This window comes from Drosophila persimilis, unplaced genomic scaffold (genome assembly GCF_003286085.1).
Source record: "Drosophila persimilis strain 14011-0111.01,24,50 unplaced genomic scaffold, DperRS2 tig00000000-arrow-pilon, whole genome shotgun sequence".
NCBI classification, from domain to species: domain Eukaryota; kingdom Metazoa; phylum Arthropoda; class Insecta; order Diptera; family Drosophilidae; genus Drosophila; species Drosophila persimilis.
This window is the reverse complement of record NW_020825288.1, coordinates 10881612-10907024: the sequence shown is the minus strand read 5'-3', so window position 1 is coordinate 10907024 and position 25413 is coordinate 10881612. Positions and strand designations below refer to the sequence as shown.

At 48.7% G+C, this 25413-nt stretch overlaps 6 protein-coding genes across 8 annotated transcripts in view; 3 read left to right on the top strand and 3 right to left on the bottom strand.

The window, feature by feature from the left end:
* Positions 1-19: 19 nt before the first annotated feature.
* On the bottom strand, positions 20-6116 carry LOC6587563 (bromodomain adjacent to zinc finger domain protein 1A). The gene is made up of 5 exons (XM_002013206.2): positions 5651-6116; positions 1487-5179; positions 1237-1415; positions 661-1114; positions 20-592 (listed from the first exon to the last, which is right to left on the bottom strand). Exons 1-5 carry the CDS (start codon positions 5770-5772, stop codon positions 490-492), a joined length of 4551 nt encoding a protein of 1516 aa, XP_002013242.2. The 5' UTR covers positions 5773-6116; the 3' UTR covers positions 20-489.
* Positions 6117-7098: 982 nt separating this feature from the next.
* Positions 7099-11100, top strand: LOC6587245 (histone-lysine N-methyltransferase PR-Set7). Of its 2 annotated transcripts, none has more exons than XM_002013205.2 (3): positions 7099-7188; positions 7526-7992; positions 8107-11100. In XM_002013205.2, exons 2-3 carry the CDS (start codon positions 7701-7703, stop codon positions 9975-9977), a joined length of 2163 nt encoding a protein of 720 aa, XP_002013241.1. In that variant the 5' UTR covers positions 7099-7188; positions 7526-7700; the 3' UTR covers positions 9978-11100. The 2 variants fall into 2 exon arrangements, with proteins under 2 accessions (XP_002013241.1, XP_026840573.1); XM_026984772.1 differs by having other exon boundaries at positions 7508-7992.
* A 647-nt stretch (positions 11101-11747) lies between these two features.
* LOC6587485 lies at positions 11748-17031 on the bottom strand. Its single transcript, XM_026984507.1, has 5 exons — positions 16827-17031; positions 15492-16756; positions 15312-15429; positions 14628-14999; positions 11748-14052 (listed from the first exon to the last, which is right to left on the bottom strand). The coding sequence occupies exons 1-5, from the start codon at positions 17005-17007 to the stop codon at positions 12389-12391; spliced, it is 3600 nt and encodes a 1199-aa protein (XP_026840308.1). The 5' UTR covers positions 17008-17031; the 3' UTR covers positions 11748-12388.
* A 635-nt stretch (positions 17032-17666) lies between these two features.
* On the top strand, positions 17667-18328 carry LOC6587472 (ATP synthase subunit e, mitochondrial). Its single transcript, XM_002013202.2, has 2 exons — positions 17667-17683; positions 17811-18328. Exon 2 carries the CDS (start codon positions 17843-17845, stop codon positions 18086-18088), a length of 246 nt encoding a protein of 81 aa, XP_002013238.1. The 5' UTR covers positions 17667-17683; positions 17811-17842; the 3' UTR covers positions 18089-18328.
* A 72-nt stretch (positions 18329-18400) lies between these two features.
* LOC6587426 (DNA repair protein XRCC3) lies at positions 18401-19860 on the top strand. Its single transcript, XM_002013201.2, has 4 exons — positions 18401-18676; positions 18740-18901; positions 18963-19306; positions 19364-19860. Exons 1-4 carry the CDS (start codon positions 18622-18624, stop codon positions 19847-19849), a joined length of 1047 nt encoding a protein of 348 aa, XP_002013237.1. The 5' UTR covers positions 18401-18621; the 3' UTR covers positions 19850-19860.
* LOC6587467 (AF4/FMR2 family member 4) overlaps positions 19845-25413 on the bottom strand; it is a 42020-nt gene continuing 36451 nt past the window's right edge. For both annotated transcript variants that reach the window (XM_002013200.2, XM_026987419.1), the window contains exon 4: positions 19845-21514. In XM_002013200.2, coding sequence (XP_002013236.1) covers positions 20567-21514 — 948 coding nt within the window. In that variant the 3' untranslated portion in view covers positions 19845-20566. The remainder of the gene's footprint in view (positions 21515-25413) is intronic.

Here is a 25413-nt window from a genome sequence, read left to right as displayed (position 1 = left end):
ATCCCCTAATGAAAGATATATCCCAGTACTGGTAGGAATAACCATAATTCTAACACGATACATTAGGAAAGACCTTTAAGATATGTACGGCTTTAGTTTTTTGTTACTCTTCATTTATTGATTGTGGAACCGTGTAATTTTTTTAGTATATAATAATTTACGAATAAACTAGAATACAAATTGTCTCAGAAAACAAAAACGAAAAAAAAAACAACAAACCAAAATTCTCTTAGCATGTGTGCATCTTGTGTGAAAGTGGGGGCTATACCATAGTCTTAGATCAACGTAAATGCGTATATTAAACATAGGACATATGTGTTATTATCTACACTAAGGACTGCAGTAAGTTTTGTCCGTGCTTAAGCCTAGAATGTCGCAGAGATGTCGTATAAACTACTGAATGTGCTATGGTCTATTTAGTTGTGTGTATGCCTGAAGTGTTAGCTAAAAAGAATAATGTACACGATCGCTAGGGGAGATCGGAGATGCTCAGCAAATGGCCACTCCTTCGTCATTCATGTCACTGGGCCTAAAGGGCAGCTGCATGTCCCTGCATCGTTCAATCACGAACTTCTCCAGCTGACAGCCAGCACTGTAAGGAAGGAGGGGGAGGGGTGGCTTCAAAACAGGTTCAAGGTTCGTCCCAAGAAACACACTTACTCGTATATCTCATTGCCTTCTACATTGTAGAGATCGCAGTTACGAAACACCAACTGTATGTCATTGAGTACCTCCTCGTTCAGCTGATAGGCGCCCATGTTCAGCTTGGACTTGACCTTGGCCAAGTCCATCGGCGTTTTGATAATCTGATGGTAGTCGGGCACCTCCGATGTCAACACTGGCCGCAGGAAGGGCCAAGAGGCCTTGTGCTTCATGATCTGCTCCAGCAGATCGTACAAGGCGGCGCTGTTCAACGGCAGATTGTCATTCATTCGACGACCGCTTCGGCGATGATTGTTATTGTTGTTGGTGCTGCTATTGTTGTTGTTGTTGTTGTTTGAGCCGCTGTGGCGGGCGGATTTGTCCAGCGAGATGCGCAGAGAGTTGCGAGAGGAGCGCGAGCGTTTGGTTGGAGGTTCATCCCGATCATCATCATCGTCATCGTGGCCATTTACTATAGAAAAAGATCGGAGGGTATCTTTCTTAGCTTGTTTATTTATACATACAGATTCGGGTCGCCCCGGATCACTAAAAACCGTCAACAAGAGTGAGCAAGTGGCTCTGGTCTATACATACCATGACTATTTCGGCGTCTCGGTCGTTGCGTCTCCGATGTCTTGCACTTCTTGCAGACGAAATCCGCTCGCGGCTGTCGCTTTAATTGGGCACAATCCAGATGATAGTAGAGGCTGCAGCGGACACAGCGTATCTCGCTGCCGTCGTAGAAGCACACCTGGCACACTTTGTCATCGTCGCTGTTTGGAAAAACATCCGTCAAATTAAAATGTATCCAGTTTTTGTCGACGTTTGGAGTTTGGAGACTTACGATTCTTCGCCTTCTTCATTTTCGTTCTCTTCCACGTCCTCATCCTCGCCAGCTGTGGTTTCCACGGAACCCTCATCGCCAACTTCACTGCCCAAGGGTTCGCTCTCCTCCGTCGCCTCGTCACCGTCGTCATCATCGTCAACGATAGCTTCTTCAATTTCTTTGGATGTTAGTCGCTTCTTTTTGCTGGGACGCCCTCGGGGACGACGAGAGGGGCGCCCATTGAGCTTGTTGGTGGAGGAATGGGTAGACGTTTCGCTTTTACCGTCTGTGCCATCCTCTTCTACCTCGTCCTCCTCCTCCTGCTCCTCTGTCTCCTCCCCGTCCTCCTCCTCGGTATCATCTTCATCGTCCTCTTCCACAATGAACTTGCGCTTCCTCTGGGCCGCCGTCTTCTTCTCCTTCTCGTCGTTGGCGTTCTTCAGGCCCAGATTCTTGACGCATTCGTTGCAATACCAATGGCCCTTGGGCACGGACCGCATCTTGGGCTTCATGCAGAACATGTGTGTGCCGCCATTGCACTCGTCGCAGAGGAGCATCTTGTCGGGATCGCTGCCCCGCCGACAGACCTTGCACAGGGACTTGTTCGTCGATCGTATCCACTGGATGCAGTCGTGCAGCATGTTGAAGTGCAGAAAGAGCTGCGCATAGCTGGTGCTCTCCATTAGGGACACCTCCCACTGATGCAGTCGGGCCTCGCACTCCTGCTTCAGGGCATCCTGCTTGGGATCCCACTTCTTCATGCCGTAGGGCGGCTTCAGGAACCGCCGGCCAATGGCCTGCTCCACCTGCAGCAGGGCACCGGCCATGTTTCGTACCTTAGCTTGCAAGGACTCCATCTCCGCCTCCGACTGCGGCTCTAGCCTCTCCTCGTCGGCACTCTCCACAGACTCATCCGCGTTCGATGCGGGGCCCAGATACTGGCCCGGATCTCGATACGGCTGCGTGGCGTACTTGCCCAGGGGCACGGCGCTCTTCTCCTCGTCCTCGTAGTCCTCGTGCGATTCGTGGTCCGAGCCGGCAGCCGCCAGATCCTCCAGCTTGCCACCGGGACCCCACTGCAGCTTGATCTGTGGATCATAGTTGCCCTCCAGAAGATCGTTGCGCCACTTCTCCATGTCCTTCACCTTCAACCGCCCCAAGTCCCCCGTGTAGATGTCCCTCTCGAACTGCAGGATGCGATCCACCAGATGCAGCTGCATCACCTCATTGAGATTTGTGTCCTCAGGCAGTCCAAAGTTGGCCTCCCAGTACTTCCGCGTCTCCGAGTGCATGGCGCTGAGGAATTTCTTGCGCTGCTGGTCGCTCTCCAGCGTGAGCATCTCCGCGGGACAGGTGCTCACGTGCTGCTCGATGAGCGTGCGCAGGCCATTGATCTCCTCGAGGAGACCAGACTCACGATGCCCCAGAGGATTGAGACTCTTGAGGAGCTCGTCGATGTCCTCGGCCTTGTAGATGTACGACCAGCGTTGGCGCTGTTCGTGATCGTGCACAATGCAGTTGCGTCGGTCCCCGCTGCACATCATCAGCTCGTGCTGGGTGGGATCCTCGAGGGGCTCCGCCTCCGCCACCTCCATGGGCTCTGCGTCGCCATTGATGCGGTGCTCCTGGTTCTCTTTGTTCTCCAGCGACTGCTTGGCCCGTCTGCGCGACTTTTCCTCGCCGTACAGCTTCAGCAGATAGATGCGCAACTCCCTGCGGTTCTTGGGCAGCTGTGCCTGGTTGCTTATCTCCGACTGGGGCTTGTTCAGGGGCGGCTGCTCCAGACAGGTGTCCAGGTTGTCGGGCGAATGCTCCACAAATATGCCAGGCATGGACTCCAGCACATAGTACTTTCGATAGCAGCGATCCATCCCGAGGAATACCAGGAAATTGAACAGCTGCGAGTGCAGGGCGAGGACCTGCGACTCGTGCTTTCGGTGCTGAGTGTCGGACTTGGCGTGCAGCTCGGCTATGCCCTTGTTTAGCTTCTCGAGCAGCGACTGCTTCTTGGCGGGATCGTTCTTCAACTCCTCCGCGCTGCACGCCAGATGATGCTCGTGCGTCAGCTTGCGTTTGCTCATCTCGAGGGCGGCCAGACGTCGATTCTCCAGCTGGATGAGGGTTCGCAGCTCCACCTTGGCCTTGTACGTCTGCTCCATACGCTCCTCGATCAGATTGATGGTCCCGGAGTACGTGAGGATCTGGGACATGAGGCAGCGAATCACGCGCATGATGTCGCTGAAGCTCAGCTGATAGACCGGCGAGTTCTTGAGGCTGCGCAGGATGTGCGGATGCTGGAGGCGCAACTCCAGGCCGGGATCTTCGCGCGAGGCGTAGCCATTGCGGTACATGATCCGCCACTTCTCGGCCTTCTCGTTGACAATGGCCCCGGAGCTGAGCAGATGCAGGCGCAGCACCTCGCTCAGCGTCAGAGCATCCAGCGGCAGTTCGTTGATCTTGAAGGAGAAGTGTCGCTTGGAGTAGTAGTGGCTGCGTGTGGCTTGGCTCATGCTGATGTACGGCTCACTGGGCGCCGTGTAGCGTCCGAGCATGTAGCTGACCGCGCACTCATCCTCCTCCTCCTTCTGCAGATCGAAGACGGTGCCCAGCAGCACCAGGATTATGTCCGATAGTGGGCCAGCCACCTCGCGGGCACTTAGAGCTCGCGTCATCTCATAGAAGCTGAGATTCTGTCGGAACACCTCCACCCCCGACAGCAGCCCCGCATATGTGTGCATGAACTCGCGCATCATGAAGGCATCGCCCAGTAGCTTCTCCGGCAGCAGCGTCACAATCGGCTTGTAGCGTGGCAGCACCCGCTGATCGCAGCGCTCCAGGTCGTCCGTCTTTGTCAGCAGACTGTTGCACTCGGACTCCACGCGCTCCATCAGCTGGGCCTTCTTCTCGGCCTTCTCGCGCTCCAGGACGGCCAGCTTGGCCGCCTTCTCCAGGCGCGCACGCTCCATTTCCTCGGCCAGCAGCTTGGCACTGGCCTTGGCCTTCTCCTTGGCCTTGGCGGCCGACTCCTCGGACACGTCCGACACAATGTACTTGTTCAGGGTGGACTGCTTCTTGGAGGATGTCTCTTTGGCCTCGGGTCGCTTTATCTTCGACGGCGAGTAGCGGGGCATTTTGCCAATGAAGATGCTCGCGAAGCTGATGCCCGCATCCGTCACGTACTGTTTGTAGGCCTCGGGCTTCGGGCGAAGGATACCGTCGACGCGGGTGACATTGTTCTTGATGAACATCCCGAGGTTCTCCATGTTGAACTCCAATCGCTGGCGTCGTATCTGATCGAAGGGCACAGTGATCTCTGTGCTGGCATCGCCCTTGACCGCCTTCAGCCGGTACTGCAGGGCATCCGTGTCCTCGTATATCTCGGTGCTAGGCACGGGCTTGCTCTTGCCGGGCGTTATTGCCACCACAACATAGACGGTGTTCTTCTTGGTGACCACGGTCACCTCCTCGTTGATGAAGTAGCGTTTGCGCAGGAATTTGGCCACCATCAGGTTGAGGGTCTTCATCGCCGACTGGCGGGCATGCTCCACCACCAGGAGGACGGGCGCTCGCAGGCTCTGTTTGAACTGTTCCATCTTCTTGCGGGCGGCGCGCTCGCTCTTCTGGGCCTCCTCGTAGGTAAGGCTCTCGCGGCCGGTGGCCTCGCACTGCCACACCGTCGAGTTGATGGCCATCACGTGTCGGAAGTAGTTTCTGTTTCAATTATATTTAACGATCAGTATGGGAATCATATGAGTATGTACTACTACTATATATGTTTATTTTCAAATAAGATTTAAACGCGCGCCTATTTTTCGGGAAAGGTGGCAACGCTGCGTCAAGCAGCTGGGACAGGCGGCAGCTGAGAATTGGCTTCGCGCGCTTTACGCCCGCCACCGACAGCGTTGTTTGTGCCCCGCGGACCCAGGACCAGACACCCATACATCCACACATACATACTCGTACATTATGGATGTGTGTGGTGTGTGTGTGTGTGTGTTCGCTTTGCGCTGTTCGTATATCGGTCGGTCGGTTGCATGCGTTCCATTCCCAGCGTCGCTTTGTTGTATACTTTAGCGCACTCCTCGCTTTGCACCAGGCAGCCTGGCAGCCAGGCAGGGAACGGTGTCATGATGATGCCCTGAAAGGACCTGGACATGGGTGTGGGCATGGGGAGGTACTTACTCGTAGTCGCGGAAAATGCGATTGGTGATGTAGCAGCAGAAGACCCAGTCGTTATCGTGGAATGTATCACTTTTGCCCTCCTTTTGATTCAGATCGAAGCCTTCTCGCTTGCAAATCGGCATATTTGTGTGTTTTATTTAATTGCAACAATTGTTCTTTAACAAATTTCCTCTGTCTTTCTCATACACAAAGTCACCCGCGCGCGTATCTCTTTTTGGGCTGCTGGCTGGGCAGTAAAGAAGAAGCGGAGACTGCGAAATAAATGTGCCACAGCCAGACGACACACAATCTTCACAAAAGGCGCCCAATTTTTTTCTCGTTTTCGCAAGGCTGCCGTTTGTTAGCGTATTTTCAGCGATTTGCGCGCCGCGATCCAATCCACATTTATGAAAAGCCGACGCACCGAAAGATCTAGCCAATTTCTATGATATTTTCTGTGGGTTTCATCAGCATCTACACTTTAAAATTAGTTACTTTTTAACGCACAAATTCTTTTCACGCGCGCCTTGCAAATCGTCTATTTTTTTTTACTTTGCTTTGCCATACAAACAATGTTACCGCACCCCTCCAGACACGAAAATGCCATAAGAGGAACAGCCAGAAGAAGAAGAAGAAAGCACGCTGAAGCGTGCTCAAAAATGAATGATGTTCAAAAACAAGGCTTCTTTAAAACATATATTAAGATTATTCTAAATAGAAAAAGAGCTTATTTAAACAAGATTGAATTTACTACTTTTAATTTATAAATTCAAACAAATTTTAGGATTTTTTTTTACGCGTTTATCGGTTACTCGTCTATCGATAAGCAAATTTAGTTTGAATTTACAACTGAACTCGTCTAGACTTTTATTTTAAGGTCTTAACATATTCTATAACTCATTCCATACCACCCAAGAGGTTGAGTTTTTGGTGCGTTTTTTTTAAAGTGGTGTCCCCAATAGGCCTAGTCCACTATATTTGGGGTCCATCAATCTTCATTTACGAGCGTAAGGATACCAAAACTCCGATTATTCTGGCTACTATTCTGCTACAATGGCAGAAGGTGATTCTAACAACGCTTCGGGATGATTAAGATGATTAAGGGCTGAAGCCCACCTTCAGGGACTTTCCGGAGCCCACCAAAGCGTTGCTTTTGCCATTTTGAAATGAAAATTGGCTTTTATTGGTTTGAAATTTTCTTACCAGCACCGCTTTCATCGCATTCAACTCCCACTCATATGTGTATGTATGAGTAAGGACAAAATTTTCAAAAATTTTAAATTTTGATATCGATTTCAAAATAAAATTTTGTTACCTCTTATCGATAAAATATATTTTAAAAATACCGCAAATATACTGACGAATTCAAGTTATATTATACATATGCAGGCCTGTTACAGACGCAAAGCAAAAAGCAAAAAAAGAACAACCAAAAAAAGTTTGCGGAAAAGTGCAACTAATAACATAATTAATTGCAGTGCAATCAATTGCAATGCTTATAAGAGAACATAAACCACATAGAATGCGCTGCTGCGTATGACGACAGCCTTTTCAGATAGGTACGCGATCAGCAAACACCTCCAGCAGGCATTTTTATTCTTTCGCTGTGCTCCACTCCACTCTTCTCGTCTTCTTCCTCTTTCCCTCCTCGTTTCGTGAACACAGAAACAAAAGCAACAACAAAAGGCGATATTTTGTGTGGCAAAACTGTACGCGCGCGGGGTGTGAAAGAAAAAACTGCAAACATACATATATGTACATACATTTGTACCTCTGCATACGATTATGAAGTGCAAATGTTTTAATGTCGCGTTTCTGCCTCTTTCTCTGTTTCTGTTTCCGTTTGTGTCTCTGCTGATGCTTCTTGGCTAATTGCAGTCGTCGTCTCTCTCCAAGTGTGTGTGCTGGCAATCCATCACATCGCTCGTGTCCAGCAGCAGCAGCAGTCGTCGTCTTACGGAAAAACGCGCCAACGAACGCACCTCTTCGCCCACATCTTCGTGCGCTGCGATCACGCGCCGCCGCCACCACCCCACCATTGCCCCTTGCTGAAGCCCAGCCACGCTCATAGATGATAATGGTGCGCAGGAGAGCGCGGCCCGCCAAGGAAACTGGTGGTGGCTCCGCAGCGGCAGCTGTTGCTTCCGACGGGGCTCTGTCCATGGACACAGCCGCCGCTGTGGCCGTAGCGGGCGGCAATCATCTGCTCGATGATCAATATTTTGCCAGCCCCAAGCGGAAAGACTGCCGCCTGATGAAGGCCAGTGAAAATCTCAAAATCTCCTCGGATGTTGTGGCATTGGAGGAGGAGGCGAACAACAAAGGCGTCAAGCCAACAAAGGCGTTAACGGATCGAACGATTGGTGAGTATTTTCCCGTAGCCCCTCCCCTCCCTCCCGCCACCATCGTTTGGTGGCGTTTTTGAGGTTAGCTTTTACTGATTTTTTTCGGTCTTGGTTTCTATTTCTTGTCTGTAGGCGTGCCGCTGGCCACCCGCTCCCAGACACGCACCATCGAGAACTTTTTCAAAGCGAATGCTGCCGCCAAGTGCGGAATCACATTGAATACACATCATCCAGAGCCAATTAAAGAGCAAAAGACAATATCTACAGCAGAGCTGCCCCTGTCCGACGAGCTGGGGGATGAGGAGTTGGAGCGGGTTGTGGGGGATCTGCTGTATGATGGCCATTCGACGGCCTCTTCCGATTCGCCTTCCTACCAGCACGAGAACGAGCACGAGGAGGTGATGCAGGACACCTTTGCTCTACGGGAGACCAGTCCCGTGCCCGTGCTGATGGCCGACTTCCAGACACACCGCTCTGGCCTGCGGGACAGCCACAGCTCATCGCACAGCAGCAGCAGCAGTGGTGGTGCCAGTGCCACGACAGACAACATCTTCCTGCAGGAGCCGGTCCTGACACTGGACATTGACCGCACGCCCACCAAAGCCTCTAGCATTAAGATCAACAAGAGCTTTGAGCTGGCCAGCGCCGTGTTCTCATCGCCGCCTTCCGTTCTGAATGCCTGCCGTTTCAATCAGATTGTCACACTCAATGGCGGCGGCCAGTGCGAACCACAGCCTGTTGTCGTAGCCCAGCCACAGCCGCAGCCGCAGCTACAGCTACAGCCACACCACAACGGCTTCGAATTGGACCAACATGACAGTAGTTCCTGCGACAGTGGCGTTGCCTGCAGCCTGACCATATCGGCAGAATCTCCAGCCGCTGGAGGAGGAGCTGGAGCTGCTGCACGTCGTCGCAAACCAGCCACACCCCATCGCATACTCTGCCCCTCGCCGATCAAGACATTGCCCCGCGGCGATGGGGGGGGATTGATTGTACCTGGAGCACGCAAGACTTCCGGCATCATGATGAAGGGCGATCTGTTGTCGCCCAGAAAGTCGCCACGCAAGCTGCCGACAACCACAGCGGCGGTTGCCGCCTGCAAGTCGCGACGAAGACTGAATCAGCCAAAGCCACAAGCGCCTTACCAGCCCCAACAGCCACAGCCACCGCCAGGCACACAGCCAACGAACGAGGACGTTGTCGTTATCGATGATGATGAGGATGATGATGATCAGGAGGAGGACGAGGGGGAGGAGGATGAGGACGATGTCCACGCCTTACTGAAGGCCGCCGAGGAGCTGGAGAACCTGAACAAAATACCCATAGCCAACAGCAACAAAAGCAACAATCACGTTAAAGCAATGCTCAAGCCAGCGCCAGCCAAGCCAAGGGCTGCCCTAACCAAAGGCGGGTCCAAGACCAAGACGGGGTCGAAGATCCAACCAGGACCGCTGCCCCTGGCCGCCACCAATGGCAACCGGGAGATGACCGACTTCTTTCCGGTGCGCCGCAGCGTACGCAAGACCAAAACAGCCGTCAAGGAGGAATGGCTGCGCAATCTGGAGCAGGCTGTGCTCGAGGAGCGCTCCGAGGGACTCCAGGTGCGCAACTTCATGGGCAAGGGTCGCGGCGTCGTCGCTGTACGTCACTTTAAGCGCAACGAATTCGTTGTGGAGTATGTGGGCGATCTGATCTCGATCAGCGATGCCACCGATCGCGAACGACGCTATGCCCTGGACGAGAACGCCGGCTGCTACATGTACTATTTCAAGCACAAGAACCAGCAGTACTGCATCGATGCCACCGTGGACACTGGGAAGCTGGGACGCCTCATCAACCACTCGCGTGCCGGCAATCTAATGACCAAAGTGGTCGTGATCAAGCAGCGTCCGCATCTCGTGCTGCTGGCCAAGGACGACATTGCGCCGGGGGAGGAGCTGACCTACGACTATGGCGATCGGTCCAAGGAGTCGCTGCTGCACCATCCCTGGCTGGCCTTCTGAGGCCGGGAGTCCATGGAGAAACCCTAACCAGCAGGGATAGGGATAGGGATGGGGATGCCAACGGGAAACGGTTCGGAAATCGTTCAGCTTTAAGCGGAAACAACCACAAAATCGGTTAAAATCGGCAAAACTGGTTTTTGTTTTGTGTTTGTGTGCTTCTTTGTTAGCTTTTATATATGTATAGATATCATCATCAGATCCATTATGCCCTGAAACGAATCAGAAAAGAAACCGATGACCAAAACTTCCATTCAAAGACTGTTCAAACCTCGAAACGAAACGAACCGAACCGACCCGGCTGGCCCTTCCCGTTGCTCCGAATTTAGTTTTTATTTGAGGAAAAGTATGAAAACTGTTAGTTCAAAATATCATAAAGGATAGCGACACCAACACCACACACACACACACAAAGCACACACATATTTTCTGGATTTGTTATCCGTTTTTTTTTTTCGTCATATTGTTAGAGCCAGGCTAATAGTAAACAGAGCGAGAGAGAGAGAGAGACGAGAGACAGGCGACGGGAGACGGGAGATGATGATAATAATAATAACTAAAAGAAAATGCGCTTAAACATTAAGGCATCTAGAGACTAAGGATAACGAAATGAAAACACTGTTGAACATTTAGACGCAAGTTGGTATGAAGATTTCGAGAGGAAGATGTGCTGAATTCGCATCTGTCTAGAGACCGGATCGTATGCTATTTATATAGATATTTATATTAGATACATGTGTAATTTTGAAACTATTATTATGTACTATTTACTGCCATAGTGCTATACACACAGCCTCGCCCCATGCACTCCCTCCCCCACGCCCCACACACACACACACACACACACAGCCGCAATCTGCAGGCACATGCATCCTCCAGGAGATTAGCGGACTGCTGGACACCTAGTGCTTCAATGGATTGATAGCCTCTCTCCTCAACACACACACACACCTAAGCAGGTTTCAATCACACACACATAAACGCATATATAGTGTAAACAAAAACCTCCTGCCCTTCCCCTTAGCAACAGAAAAAAGCAGAAATTTCCAACCAAAATGACAGAAGCTTCTCCAATAATTGTTTTTCTTCAAATAGGTTTTATTTCTTGTAATCGGCGCATATCTTTTTAATTATACAATACAATACAATGCAGTAATGCACTTTGAATAGGTTTTACTAGTTTATAGGTAATTCATTATTATTTAAATCAAAGCAGCGACCCAACATCGTATCATGTACTCTTGTTTTAGCCCTATATATTTTATTGACTTAGCAAAATAAAAACACACAACACACAATCTATTTGTAATTTACATACACTTAAGTATAATTTACATCCAAGCACACACACACACTTAGTTCTAGTTAATAATTGTTTATAATTTCCACATACACACACACACTCGACTTAAAGAAAAGCGTAACATAAAGTAAAATAAATAAAAATGGTAAAAACACTTTAACACGAGAAAAACAAACAAAAATTATATTAAAAAAAACGAAAAAAAACTGGAGCGGATTGGGGTTGCATCTCTGCCTTCGAATGCGCGCGTTTTCTGGAGATCATCATGGGCGAGTAGACATCTGCACACACTCTGGGAATGGAATGCACGAGATACTATATCTCTATCTGCTATCTTCTATATGCTAATATCTATTATCGTTACATTGCTAGCCTATGCCTAGGTTTTTTTAGGTTTACTTTTTAGTTTTCTCTCATCTGTTAAGTACAATATATATTGTTTAGTGGTAGAAAAGTTCGCATCAGGCGGGTTGGTTGGGGTTTTTTCTTTATTCGGACTTCTTGGAGTATTCTGTTGGATTAGGAGGGAAGTCGCAAAGGGAAGTTTTCTTTTCTCTGGAATGCTCTCAAACTGCGGGAGTCTGTTCCTGGCTCTGGAGGGGTCCTGGCTTGACAAAAATCATATAAAATCTTTAGTTTTTACATCTAATTTTTTTCACTCTAAAAATATCTAAATTTCAATTAGTTTCGACTCAAAAATATTGCACAAGAACGATCTGGGGGGGACAGAAACAGAACTGGAGTTGGGTTTCCTCGATCTCCTGGGGGGGACCGGGTGAGAACGGAGTGCCTGAGTGGTGCCTGTTCCTAGAACGCCTAACAACAACATCAACAACAATAACTTCAACAACATTAAACACTTTTTTCTGCTGCTAATTTCTTTCGCAATCTTCCAATTGCAGTTGGCAGATATTATATATACGACGTTACGGTATGGTACGGTGTATGGTAATTATCAGACGGATTCATAATACTGACTATCTCCACGGGTCATCTGCAGGCATCTCTACGTGAGGATGCTGGCCTCTCCGGCCGGGAGACGCGGTCTCAACGACTGTTGCTGCTGCTTCTGTTGGGGATTCAGATGATGTTTCCCTCCGCGCAGCATTTGTCATTTCTTGCCACCGAAACTGGGCTTCGGCAGCGATCCCATAAAGGCCCCCGCATTTGTGGGCAAGGCCGGGGCCACAAAGCTCAGATCGGGTATGACGGATATGAGCGGTGCCACCTTGGCATTGCCTATCTGGAATTGCTGCCGCTGATGGTGCTGCTGATAGGTGGCTCCGGCTGCCAACGAGCCCGCGCCCGTGGTCGAGGGCGCCGTGGAGAAGTCGTGCATTATGTGGATCTGCTGCGGCGTGGCTGGCACATTGTTGTTGTTGTTGTTATTGTTATTGTGGTTGGTTGAGGCACTGCCGCTGTGCTGATATTTGGGCACCAGATTGCTGTGGGCATGCGTCTGCTTCTGGTGCTGATAGAGACTGAGTGGATTGTTGTAGAAATTGGCGCTCTGCCAGGCCCCGGAATTAAACTGTGGAGCCGACGGTCGGGCCGCCAGCGGAGTGCTGCTCACAAAATCGGACCAATCATCCTCCTTCGGCCCAGGCCCAGACCCAGTCCCAGAGGGGGGCTTCTTCAAGCTGTTGATATTGTTATTATTGCTAAAAGACTGTTGTTGCTGTGGATGCTGCAGCTGCTGCTGCTGCTGGGGCACAGGCACCGACACAAAGTCCGACCACTCATCATCCTCCTGTTGCTGCTGGTTCTGCTGCTGCTGTTGCTGGGGCGGCTGCTTGGCAACCGTTGCACTTATCGTCGGCGGCTTGGACTGTGCCGAGAACAGATCTTCAATGCGGGCCATTTCCTCAGCGTTGATGCTGGACAGAGCATTGTCGCCCCACTCTATGGTGGTTTTGGCCAGGGGAATGGCCTGCGGCAGCAATATGGCCGGGCAGAGTATCATTTGTTCGCCAAACGTGGGCGTCCCGTTCCTTGGCGGCTGTAGCGAGGCTTGCGTTCTCGCTGGCATCGACTGGAAGTCACTGAAATCATCATCCTCCGCCATTGGGTTCACTGTCGTCGGAAGCTCAAAGCTGCTCGTTCCGTTGCTGCTGGGCAATCTGCTGGGCGAGTCCAGGCCAAATGGCGGCGGTTTGTACTCCACATCGCGGTACTCCTTCTTGACCACCGTCTCATCAATGATGATGCCAGTGGCCGCGATCTCGTAGTCGAAATCAATGGGCGCTAGCGTTGTGGTCCTTGCCACAGCCGTATCTGATTTCGAGGGTGTGTAAATATGGGTCTCCTTCAGTGGCATCGCAAAGCCAGTGGGAGTACTGGTGGTGCTGCTTCCCTTGAGCTCCTCTGGCGCCACTGCTGGAGCTGAAACTGGAGGTGGAGATGGCGTTGAGGTTGCTCTCAAATCAAACTGCTGCTGGTGTGGTTGCTGTTGCAGCTGCTGCTGCTGCTGCTGTTGCTGCTGTTGCTGCTGTTGCTGATGCAGCTGCTCACTGCCGTTGAGGTTGTGGCCATAGCCGTTTGCTGATAGAGCAGCCGATAGCGTCGCTGCTGCTGCAGCAGCAACTGCTGCTGGTGGCGCTGCTGTGGACTCAAGGCGGTCGCTATTAATGTCTGGGTTAACGTTGCCCTGGTCAAAGTTGGTGGTTTCGGTGCTGCTGGCGACGACACACTTTTCCCCATTAGACGGGCCAGCCCGCGCTTCAGTTTGGCTCGTTTGTGCTGCTGCGGTGGCTGTAGCTGTTGTTGCCTCCAGTCCTAGGAAAGAGGAAAAGCAAGCATTAGTGGTGTTAGTCCTGGGCAGATCGTATGAAAATGGGAGAGAGTTTGAGGCACTGCAAGCTCAGCAAGAGATATATCAACAGCATTATCCCATAAATTCTAGGTAAATAAATGGGGGGGGGGGGAGATATTTTTCTGGGTTGGAACAACTACTTGTGCTTCGAGATAGCTCGGAGGTTGCGGTTAGAGCCCTGCATGGTCTCAGCTTTCTGAACCAAACCCGGCCACCGCCATTTGTACTGTGTTGGATCCGAAAATTTCGGTTTAGTGATTCGGGGCGACCCGAAAGTACAGACGAGGCATGAGTATAGCTGTGATTCTATGAACACTGGGGATTCATGCAGGGCTCTGGATTAGATGATGCTTTTTTGTGCCAAAGAAACAAAAGTAACAAGAACGGGGAAACCAGATGTGGGGATTCAGAATCATTTTTGGATAGGGAATAGAGTAGAGTAGAGAGAAGAGAGCAAAAACAAAAAGCAAAACGGAAAACACTACAACAGACACACACGCAAACAAACACACGCACAGAACGCCCAAACGAAACTTACTAAAATCCAGCAAGAAGGCATCGTGATCAGTGAGTAGATTTATTGTGTTTGTTGTTGCATGATTGTTGTTATCATTATCGTTATTGAGGAGTGTGGTTAATGATGAAGAATGGTGCATATCATTGTGTGGTTTGTTAGAGGGGGAATCCATCATCAGATTGTCATCCGTTTGGGGTCGGGCAGCAGCGGCAGCGGCAGCAGCAGCATTACCATTTTCATTTAGTTCGTGGTTATTGGTGTGGAGGTTAGAGGTAACAAGAGGATTTATTTTATCAGCCAGCATCATCGTTAGTTCTTGGTCTAGTTCTTCCAATTGTAAGGTCTGTACATGTGTATCTAGATACAATTTATCATCGTTTGGGATACGAGTAAATGTTCATCAATTCAGTATTGAGAGTGGACAAAACTGTGGGCTGTGGGGTGTGGGGTGTAGGGTGTAGGGTGTGGGGTGTCGGTGTGGGAGGGAGAAACAAATGAAAAACCGTAACAAAAGGAGCGCAGGCCAATCCGGAAAAGCGGGGGAAACGGAACGGCAACGGGAAGCATTTTGTAAGAGAAATTAGCGAGCGATAGGCGGGTGGAAAAACTTGTGTAGCGGTTAATTTGCGTTTAAACTAAGTGGTGTATAATCTGTATATAGCATATAGCATATAAGATGGGGACTATCTGGGATGCAGCACTTACCCACTGACTGCTGGCTGTTCAGGGGCGTGGCCTCCAGCGGCTTGAGCGGCTTCAGAGGATCGAAGCTCAGATTGGCAGCGAAGCGCGGCATGGAAGCATTCCACTTGTCCCCAAAGAGCTGGAATAAACATAAATCGCATTAGCATTGAGCCCAACCCTAACTGGTGGGAATTGTCCTACTATATTTCTTGAATCGATGCCCAGGGACCGCACTAGGGAGTGCCTCATCTCCGAGCTGGTCCACTGATAGTCCAGGGCCTGCGCCTGCTCGATGGCACCAAAATTGAAGGTCTGACACTGGGCCAGGGGCCGCCGTTTGGCCTCATTCGCGGCACTGCTCTCCTGGGACAGGGGAAACATTAGCTCTAGGACTGGCTTGATGCGCTCATCAATGCTCAGGTGGACTGCTGCAGGCGGCGGTGGCGGAGGCACGGCTACGGCTATGGGTATGGGTGCTGTGAGGGGCTCTGAGAAGTCACCAAAGTCATCGTCATCGTCATCGTCGGCATCACCTTCTGGGGGAGTGGCAAACTCTTGAAAATCATCGAAGCCATCATCTGCAGCAGTTGCTGGAGGAGCAGCCTCCAGGGAATCTTTTCTCTGCTGGACTGGCGGTGGCATAGCTTCCACTGTAGGCGTGGGCACAGCCGAAAAATCAGCAAAGTCGCCAAAGTCATCAAATTCGTCCTCATCATTCGTTTGTTGCTGCTGCTGCTGCTGCTCTTCGATGACATCCTTCCGAACAAAGGACTGTGCTGTCGCCTCTTCAAAGCTATCAGCAAAATTAAATAAATCTGCATCCGCTGATGGCTTTTCCAACTGGGAGAAGGAGGACTGGGACTGGGACTGGGACTGGGTCTGGGTGGAGGTCAGTGTGGCTGTGGCCAGCACTTCAATGGCAAAGAAATCTTCGGCTCCCTCGCGTATAAATAGTTCTTTGGGTTTCTTTGGCGAACACTCCTCGTCGCTGTCATCGGACACATCCTCCAGCGTGACTTGATGGCTGAGGACAGGTGCAATTGCAGGTGCTTTGGTTGTGGTTGTGGTTGCCGTCGTAGTCGTTGGTGGTGGCGGCATCTCCTCGTCGGCATCTGCAACGGGCGACAGTGTGGACGAGGCCGAGACACTTTCCGTGGAATACAGACTCAGGCTGTCCAACTTAAGGGACGGCACGTTGTCATTTATATTGACTTCCTCCTCCTCTTCGTCTTCCTCCAGCTCATCAGCAAGGGGCGGGGGCGTTTCCTGATAACCGTCGTACCCCTCAAGCGATTGCGACTGTTTCACTTGGTAATTGAAAGCCTCCACAGTTTGCTTAATGGCGTCTACAGATGGTTTGCTAATCTCACAATTCTCAATCAGTTCCAGATCGGGCGGCCGTTCACTGTACGCTGATATGACTACGGATTGGGGTTGGGGTTCTGGCTGTGACTGTGACTGTGCTTCTACAAGTGGAGCATACAAATTAGAAAAGACTTTCAGAACTAATAAAAACCCAGTTGGCAGCCAAATTACCTTTTGCATTGAGCCCCGCTTCGAGCCCCGTTGAGCGGCTGGTGACTAAGCGAAAGTCATCGTCGGGGTATTCGTCACCGTCGTCCAAGTTGATCGTCGACTGCAGCCCGGAGTCGTCGTCGTCCTCGCCAAAATCGATCGGTGGCGGCGTGCTGCACAGCAGGGGCGGCACGTTTACCATTTTGCAGCTGTCGTCGTGGTTGGATCCTCGGACCGGACTTCCTGCTTGAAAAAGTCTGCTAATTTGGCTTAAAGCAGCGAGCGGGCGGGACGGGGAATATGTGTATGACGTTTTCGACTGGGCCTCGTTTATCAAGATGTGTGTGTGTGTGTTTGCCAGATGTGTATGTGTGCTACCACTCAAGGTCTGTGTTGGAATTTTCTTGTTTGCATTTAACACGCGTCAATTTTGATGCACCCTGAATTTCTATGCACTGCTGCCTGGCAATTAATTACAGAATCGTATAGTTTGTGATTGCACCTGCTCTTTTAGCTGCAATTCGCCATGTTTTCAATAAAACAACACTTTTTTTTCTTCCAGGTTTCGAGTTCTGCCTTTGACATTCGCATCGCGATGCAAGGTATATTTAGTGTTGCAACTATGATAACATATGTAGGCGTTGAAACATATTTCACTTGACAGCTTTTTACCTTTCTAGACGCAATCAAATTTATACATTTAACCAGGTCGTACTTTTACTATATATCTAAAATATAGAATATTCTATTATTTCGCGAAACAATAACATTGCGGCAACTCTGCGCAACTACCGATAGAAATATCGATAGCTCACTTGCCAATCTGACAGCTGTTTTAAGGTTATATTTTGCTACTGTTGCAATCGCATCGATTTGTGGTAATTGCGCTTATTTAATAGATTATTTGGATATAAAACCAGCCGCAAGTGAAACGGTGGTTGAAACGCCGTCTATGAGGAGCCTTTGAAATAGTGTACGTAATTGATGTGTTCTCTTTTCTTGCAGTTTTCGGTCGGACCATTACATAACTACTAGCCATGTCTCAGCCTCCAGTCCGTGTCTCGCCGCTGATCAAGCTCGGCAGATGGTCCCTGTTGCTCGTGGGCATTGCCTACGGCGCCGCCCACCAGAGCCGCCTGTCCAAGAAGGAGGAGAAGGTCCGCGAGATCGAGGCACAGCAGAAGGTGGTCCGCGATGCAAAGTTGGCCGAAGAGAAGAAGCGCAACGCCGAAGCCGAGGCCCGGGCACTGGCCGAGCTATCCAAGCCCACACCCAAGCATTAGAGCCCGCAAATAGTTTGTTAAGTTAGACACCACTCCAACCACAACAACACCAACAACAGCAACTGCAGTCAAACATACAAATTTCATGAACAGGAGCAGGAGCAGCGGCAGCAGCAGGTCGCAGCAACGATCGTGGCCAACTATCGGCTGCAACTATCGATCGTTCTTGTGTGTTTTTCTCTGTGCAAAAAATGTACGCAATTAAATGAATGATTGGAAAACAAACCATTATGCAAGTGATTTTTGGTGTTTTTATGATTGACAGTCATTATAAGTTTCGGTAAAAGCCATAATGAAGCATTGTCCGGGTCACTTTTGCTATGTTTGGCCTACTTTCAAAGACAGCTGATTTCCCGATGAAAGCCGGCAGTCTCAAATCGTGGGGTCGGCAATGGTTTAGGTTTGCTTGATCAATAAATTATTCGCTGCCAAGGAGATAATTCCGCAGGTGTTGAGACGAGACACCTTCCGTGTCGGGCCGCACGCAAAGCAGCACCAGGCATGCCATCACACTCGCTCCGGGCTTCGCAGCGATGACAAACTTTTTGGATCAATTGCCTAAGCATATTAGGGAAATTGCGGAGAGCGGTAAGAATGGGGAACTTTGTTGAAGTGTCATCTAATGCCCCTTTAATGCAATTCCCACTTCAGTCAATGTTCTCACGCCAGAGGCCGTGTTGACGACGCCCAGGATCAAGTTTCTGGACACCCGCACCAAATCACTTTACACGCTGGTGCGTAAGTGCACGCCGGACGATGTCCGCGTGCTGAAGGATGCGGCGGCCAAGTGGCTAGCGGAGACCCCGCTGTCAGGTAAGGGATAACCATTTTCGAGAGTGAAACTGACCTGCACTTGAACTGATTTCCCCCCCAGCCGATTCCCTGTTCAAGCCACTGGCCAATGTCAAATGGTCACGTGTATCTTTTGGCTGCTCTGCCCTGGATCGCTGTACGGGCGGAGGCGTGGTCACGCGGGGTATAACCGAAATCTGCGGGGCCGCCGGCGTGGGCAAGACACAACTGCTACTGCAGCTCGCGCTATGTGTTCAGCTGCCACTGAAACTTGGGGGCCTGGGCAGGGGAGTGGCCTATATATGCACAGAGGATGCCTTTCCGGCGCGCCGTATGCTGGAGATGAGCAAGGCCTTAGAGGCGCGCTACCCCCAGGAGCAACTGAACTTTCTGGGAAACATTTTCGTCGAACATCAGTACGAGAGCGTGAGTGAGAGAAAACCACTTAAAGAACCCAGTTTATCCTATTCAAATCCACTTCAGCAACCCCTTATCAACTGTGTGAGCAATCGTTTGCCGCGTCTGCTGCAGCAGCACAGCATTGGATTGATCATCATCGACTCCGTGGCTGCCATCTTCCGGCTCTATACGGACTTTCTGGAGCGTGCCCGTCAAATGCGCCGCCTGGCCGATGCCCTGATCAGCTATGCGGACAAGTACAACTGTGCCGTGGTATGCGTCAATCAAGTGGCGTCCAGTGGCAGTGGCTTGGCGACCGGGTCGCTGCAGGATGAAGTACCCTGCCTGGGCCTGCAATGGGCGCATCTGGGACGCACTCGCATGCGCATTTCGCGGGTGCCCAAGCAGCACCGGGTCACGGATCAACTGCTCACAGTACGAAAGCTTGAGGTTGTGTACTCTCCCGAGACGCCCAACAGCTTTGCCGAATTCCTGATCACCTCGGAGGGTGTGGTGGATGTGCCAGCAGAACTCCCCGCCCGACCACCGGCCAAAATGCGACGCCTGTGATTCATTGAATTTATTTTTTATATTCTTTTTAATTTGTTGAATTTAAAATGTGTAACGGCGGTGATTTGTTCTCTTTTGCCTTATTTAGTTTTTTTTTCGGGCTTTTTGTTTTGTACAAACACTCAATAAATATGTTTCATTCAATTGCAATTTACAGGGTAGCATAGCGTACACATACAATAGCCTTAGACCTACATTTATATAGTTCATAGTTCAAGTAGTAAAATCAATTTTGCAATTTGTAATTGTTGCTATGCCTCCGGGCAACGCGTATCTTCTGTTCCCTATCCTTTATCCTTTATTCTTTATCTTCTATCCTCTATCCTCTCGCCATCGTATACATTATCACATGAAATTTTCGAAAGTTCAAATTACATTTACGTAGTGGCTGCAGTGGCTCTCCATTTAAACATTTACATAAATGCGTTTCTAATGGCAACATTTACAAGGCCCAGTCCTAGTCCTAGGCTAAATCGCTTAAGCATACAATAAATTAAATACAAATACACACACCTAGGGGTGAACAGAGTTACAATCGTACGTGTTAAGTAAATTATATTTATAGTTACAATTACAATTATATTTAAAGATGTATGGGGAGGGGTGTGTCTGGTGTGTTTGGTGTGTTTGGTGTGTTTGGTGTGTGTGGGTGTGAGCAATATTCGACTTTTTGGCACAGGTTAATTTGACTGTTTCCGGAGTGACTGATTCCCCAGCTTAGATCTCGCGCATCGACGACACATCCTGATCCTGGGAGTCGTGTGCCTCTGTGGAGTCGCCATGCTCGGTGGACGTCTCCTCATCGTCCTCAGACTCGCTTTCCTGCTTCACCAGCTTCTCCTTGGCCTCGGCCTCGGCCTGCTTCATCTGTTTGCTGGCCAAAGACAGGGCTATGGATATCTTGGAGGCGGCCAGGCTGCTCTCGAAATCCATTTCGGTCAGGAGCGCCGTAGGCACTGCATTCTGTGGCGGTGGACTGCAGCCGTTCTGCTGAGCGGCAGCAGCGGCTGCCTTGGCGGCCACAGCAGCACGCTGCAGGCTCAACTGGAGCTCGCGATGCTGCGGCGACTCTTCCAGCTTGATGTCCAGCTTCTCAGTCTGCTCTAAGGGGGCGGCCGGCTCCACGGTCAGCGCTATGGCATGCTGGTGCAGGCGCTGATGCATCAACTTGGACTCTCCCACATTGTTGTTGTTGTTGGATGGGTGATGACGCTTCTCGCCGGATTTGGTGGCAGCCATTTCAACTTTCTCGTTCTCGCTGCGATTTGAGGCACTTCCGCCATTCGAATTTGATGTTCTTGCTGCCTTTTCCAGCAACGCATTTAATTGTTTCTTAACTTTTGATGTTGTCTGTTTGTTTGGCAACTTGCCTTCATTGTTAACGCTATTGTTGTTGGCCAAAGAGACCGAATTGTTGTTGTTGTTGTTGTTGTTGCTGCCGCGAATTTTCTCTCCTTGGGCATTTGTAGACTTTTTGATGGCCGTTGCGCCTGCACTCTCCACAGCAGCGGCACTGCCACCGGTTGTTGTTGGTGCCGTAGGCTGCTGTTCGATTCCTCCGCCCGATTTATTGGCATTTGTGGATTTGTGCTCGGCAGCCTCATTATTGGTGACATTATCCTGCTTTTTCCACTTTGTGCGACGATTCTGGAACCAGATTTTAACCTGAAAAGAGAGGGAAAAATGGGATTAAAATGTAATTTAAATGCTTAAAAATTATTTTAAAATTTGTTTGTCTGTGAAAGGAAGAGTGTAAAAAGAATACAAATAAGTACACTTTATGCCATAGAATCAACTCATCCTCCCATTTAAATACCGGCAGCATCTATAATTCACTTAATCCTTTCATAAAATATACCATTTTAGTCGCTGATTCGCTGAAAGGAGGCTCCATCTGTGTGGATTGTGGCCTGTGTGCAAGACAATGAAACAGCGTTTGCAACATGCCACCCGGCAAACGGTTTGCGCCGCCATAATTATGCATGTTTATGCCCCATTTGGCCTTATTAGTGGAGCGTACAACAAATAATTAGAAAATTGTGTATCCTGCTCTCGCACAACACTTCCGCCCCCCGTCACTCAGTCACGCAGCAGTCAGCGAGTCTCCTCTCAAACTCAAAACAAGCAGAAATGATGAAATGATGGGCGCCTGTCAAAAGCCAAACACCAGCCACCAGTCCATGCCGTGTGGCAGCACCACTCCACCCACCCGCTCCACCAGCAGGCCGCACCAGTCAGTGGCGCAACATAAAACATTTGCCTCTCATCTTCGTTTTCATTTCCATTTCATCCAAAAACGAGAAAGTGTGGATGTTTATGGGGCCGGAGATTTTGATACCCTTCGAGATGTATTCTGCCATAAAAGATACTATATAATACAGATAGCAAATTGAATTTGTTTAATTTGAAAGCCATAATGTTTGTAACACATATAGAGTTGAATAAAAAATGCCAAAGTATTTGAAACGTTAAAAATGTTAGAAAACTTCAACTTTGGCTCACATTATATCCTCAGTTATAGACTTTGTATCGACACGAAATAAATACCATATGAGAGAGATCATACAAGTCTTTTATCAATTCATTAATTTTGTTGGATATTGGCTCAGCAAATGCCGAGGGAAAATTATGAAAATGTGACAAGTCGCTAAATTGCGATTATTGAATTTTTTAAAATGATTTTTGCGATTAGGCCTACAACCTAATTTTTGTCTTCAGAAAAAAATCTTCTCTTTAGAAAAATTAAGATATTCTTATAGATACATGAAGTAGTGGAAGATACATGAAGTAGTGGAAGATACATGAAGTAGTGGAAGATACATGAAGTAGTGGAAGATACATGAAGTAGTGGAAGATACATGAAGTAGTGGAAGATACATGAAGTAGTGGAAGATATATGATTTAATAGTGATGCGATCTTATGTGTACTCCCTTGGGTGGCTGTAAATTTTGATTCACTATATTTTTCCGTATAACCCAAAGCGGTGCATTCATCTGTTCAAAATCCCAATACCCTTTTCAAGTGTATAATGATGGCCTAGCTGAATAAATGAAAAATCTATTTAAATCGCGCACATAATTAGTATTTCAGCGGCATGTCCGCACACACTGACACACACTGCACACTGATACACACACAGGCACACACTCCTCCAAAGATAGAGATGCTGCCATATGACATGCATGCTCATTTCCCCGGAATAGCGTAAAAATTATGAAATTAACATGAAAACGGCACTCAATAACCCTCCAACACCCGCTCTCCCCCAAATCAGCAATCAATTTTCAAAAGGAAATGCTCAAGTACATACACACACATTCAAATCGTAAATTTTCAGTTGGAAAATCAATTAATTGATTGCCAAATATTTTCTAATTTATCCACACACACACGCACACACGGACACATGCACACAGAATGGAAAACGTTATGTACTCGACGAGGGATTGATGCATACGAAAATTGTTTATTTTATGGATGAAGATGGATTATGAGAGGGTAGAGTACTCAACCCCACTACCTGAAAACAGCCCGGCCACTGGCCGACTGGCTGGCTAGTTTCCTCATAATTATTTTTGGCCTTATACCATCGGCAATTACTCATCCCGCGCGTCCACAGGAACAGCCTCGAAACATCAACCCCAACCCCAAACCCAGTCCCAATTAAGTGCGTTCATAAACAATAAAGCATTTCCTATGTTTACCTTATGAACACTCTTAATGGCCCATCGAAAGTAGATTCTTCCCTTTATTCCGATTCATTTTTCCTCTTCCTTTTACTTGAATGGGTTTGTTTTTATGGCCATTCGGATGCGGGCACTTTTCGTGTGGCCCGCGGTGCGCAAATCACCCTCCTCTGATCATCATCATCATCAACATCTCCATATGCACCGCACATACATATATTTAATTTTTGAATATTGTAGCCAGTACTTGGAGCTCAAGTACTTACTATGTTATATGGAATTCTTGTGTAGATATATGTATGTATGTTGCAGGTAGAATGGACCTTTTCCGAGGCCTTAAACAATAAAAAAATTAAGTCGAGTAACGCTCATATATTTGTTTGGTACACGATTTTTTCAGGCTGGCTTTTGAAAGTGGCTCCAGGCCGCTGACTGACGAGACATACCCTTTACTTTAGTCTTTACTTTACATTGTCTTTGATACTATCCTGCACTTAGGCCCCAAGTACATAACAAAAGCCGAGGGGAGGGTATTCTCTAGTCGTATTAGCCTTCCAATTTAGCTTCAGGTGCGCCCTAGCCCAAATTGGAGCCATTCTGTGCATGATGATCTAATTGATTCGTGAATTTTCGTATTATTAATGCTAACGAATCGGCGCTCGTTTAGGTAAATATTGCATAAATCTTCATTAATAAATTCTGTTTGTCGAATTCCTCTAGCAGAACAAAACACTTAACTTGTTCCGCTTCTCTGGGGTTTCGGTTGGGTTGGGCTGGGATAGATTTCCTATCATAAATAAGCTTCATTGTTTGTGCTGTTGTGATCCAAACACTAAACCTCATTAAGCTGCAAATGTTGGAAAAATGTCTAAAAATAAAGGGAAACGTGTCGTGTCCCCCGTTTCCCAGTTCTTCCCCAGGCTCGCTTATGATTTATTGACATTTAAATGGGAGAGTGTACATATCTGTGTGCGAGTAAAAGATGACAGAAACAGAGCGCATGAATAGCCCGAAAGGCAAACAAAAGCTACTACATACTCGTACATGCATAGTACATATATGCCAGCCCATTCCTCTCCATTGCCCCAACTTACATAGGTTTATGACAGAAGCGTTTCAGCTACTTTGTTTGCCCCGTACACGCATTTCAATCAACGCCATCAGATCAGAGAGCAGTGCGAGAGGATCCTTAAATAGTCGGTTGTCTAGTCTGGTCGGGTCTTCTGCAATTTTCATTAGCACATAACCCATGCTGTTAGGCGTGTCCCCTTCCCCCTACGCCTTTGCTCGCTGTCTCTATATGCTGCGTGTGCGCTTGGTATAATTAATTTTCACATTTTCCGCGCACTTTTTCTAAAATAAACGCAGGGGCCCAGAAGATGATGATGCTCTGGCCTGGCCTGGCCGGCCTGGCCAACAATGAGCAGCCAAATTACATCCATCCAGAGAGAGTGAGGACTTTTAAGGGGAGCCCTGCTACTTTGTAATGGCGGCGGCTGCTGTACATAATTTTCTGGGGGTGCCAAGAAAAATTCAACATACACTTCGTTTCCTCTTCACAAATAATGTTTTTAATGTGTAATTTAGCATATTTTTGTTTGTTTGTTTGTTTGTTTATGGGTGTTGAAAAAATTATGATAATTGCTATCGTTCATGAGGAATGCGGTACGAAATAGCAGGGAACACCTATTAGAAAAAATTATAGCTCATTCGAGCCGGACATCTCACGTGTAGTGGCTAATGATTCCGCCTCCTCTCTTTATTACGTAATCATTGTGCACCGCATTAATTTTGCAATTCTGGCTAAATCCATTTTGCAGCAAACTCTGCCGATTCCTGATGTGTAATGAGACGCTTTGCTCACTGCAAACATTCGC

Bases quoted from the DNA above. Each gene is read 5' to 3' on its own strand.
- LOC6587563 (XM_002013206.2), bottom strand. From the start codon at position 5,772: ATGCCGATTTGCAAGCGAGAAGGCTTCGATCTGAATCAAAAGGAGGGC. The intron at 5,180-5,650 runs GTAAGTACCTCC...TAATTGAAACAG, and splicing joins CGCATTTTCCGCGACTACGA to AAACTACTTCCGACACGTGA. The intron at 1,115-1,236 runs GTATGTATAGAC...CTTTTTCTATAG, and splicing joins GAGACGCCGAAATAGTCATG to TAAATGGCCACGATGACGAT.
- LOC6587245 (XM_002013205.2), top strand. From the start codon at position 7,701: ATGATAATGGTGCGCAGGAGAGCGCGGCCCGCCAAGGAAACTGGTGGT. The intron at 7,993-8,106 runs GTGAGTATTTTC...TCTTGTCTGTAG, and splicing joins GTTAACGGATCGAACGATTG to GCGTGCCGCTGGCCACCCGC.
- LOC6587485 (XM_026984507.1), bottom strand. From the start codon at position 17,007: ATGGTAAACGTGCCGCCCCTGCTGTGCAGCACGCCGCCACCGATCGAT. The intron at 15,430-15,491 runs GTAGGACAATTC...TGTTTATTCCAG, and splicing joins GCATCGATTCAAGAAATATA to CTCTTTGGGGACAAGTGGAA. The intron at 15,000-15,311 runs GTAAGTGCTGCA...ATTGATGAACAT, and splicing joins GAACAGCCAGCAGTCAGTGG to TTACTCGTATCCCAAACGAT.
- LOC6587472 (XM_002013202.2), top strand. From the start codon at position 17,843: ATGTCTCAGCCTCCAGTCCGTGTCTCGCCGCTGATCAAGCTCGGCAGA.
- LOC6587426 (XM_002013201.2), top strand. From the start codon at position 18,622: ATGACAAACTTTTTGGATCAATTGCCTAAGCATATTAGGGAAATTGCG. The intron at 18,677-18,739 runs GTAAGAATGGGG...TTCCCACTTCAG, and splicing joins TAGGGAAATTGCGGAGAGCG to TCAATGTTCTCACGCCAGAG. The intron at 18,902-18,962 runs GTAAGGGATAAC...TTTCCCCCCCAG, and splicing joins AGCGGAGACCCCGCTGTCAG to CCGATTCCCTGTTCAAGCCA.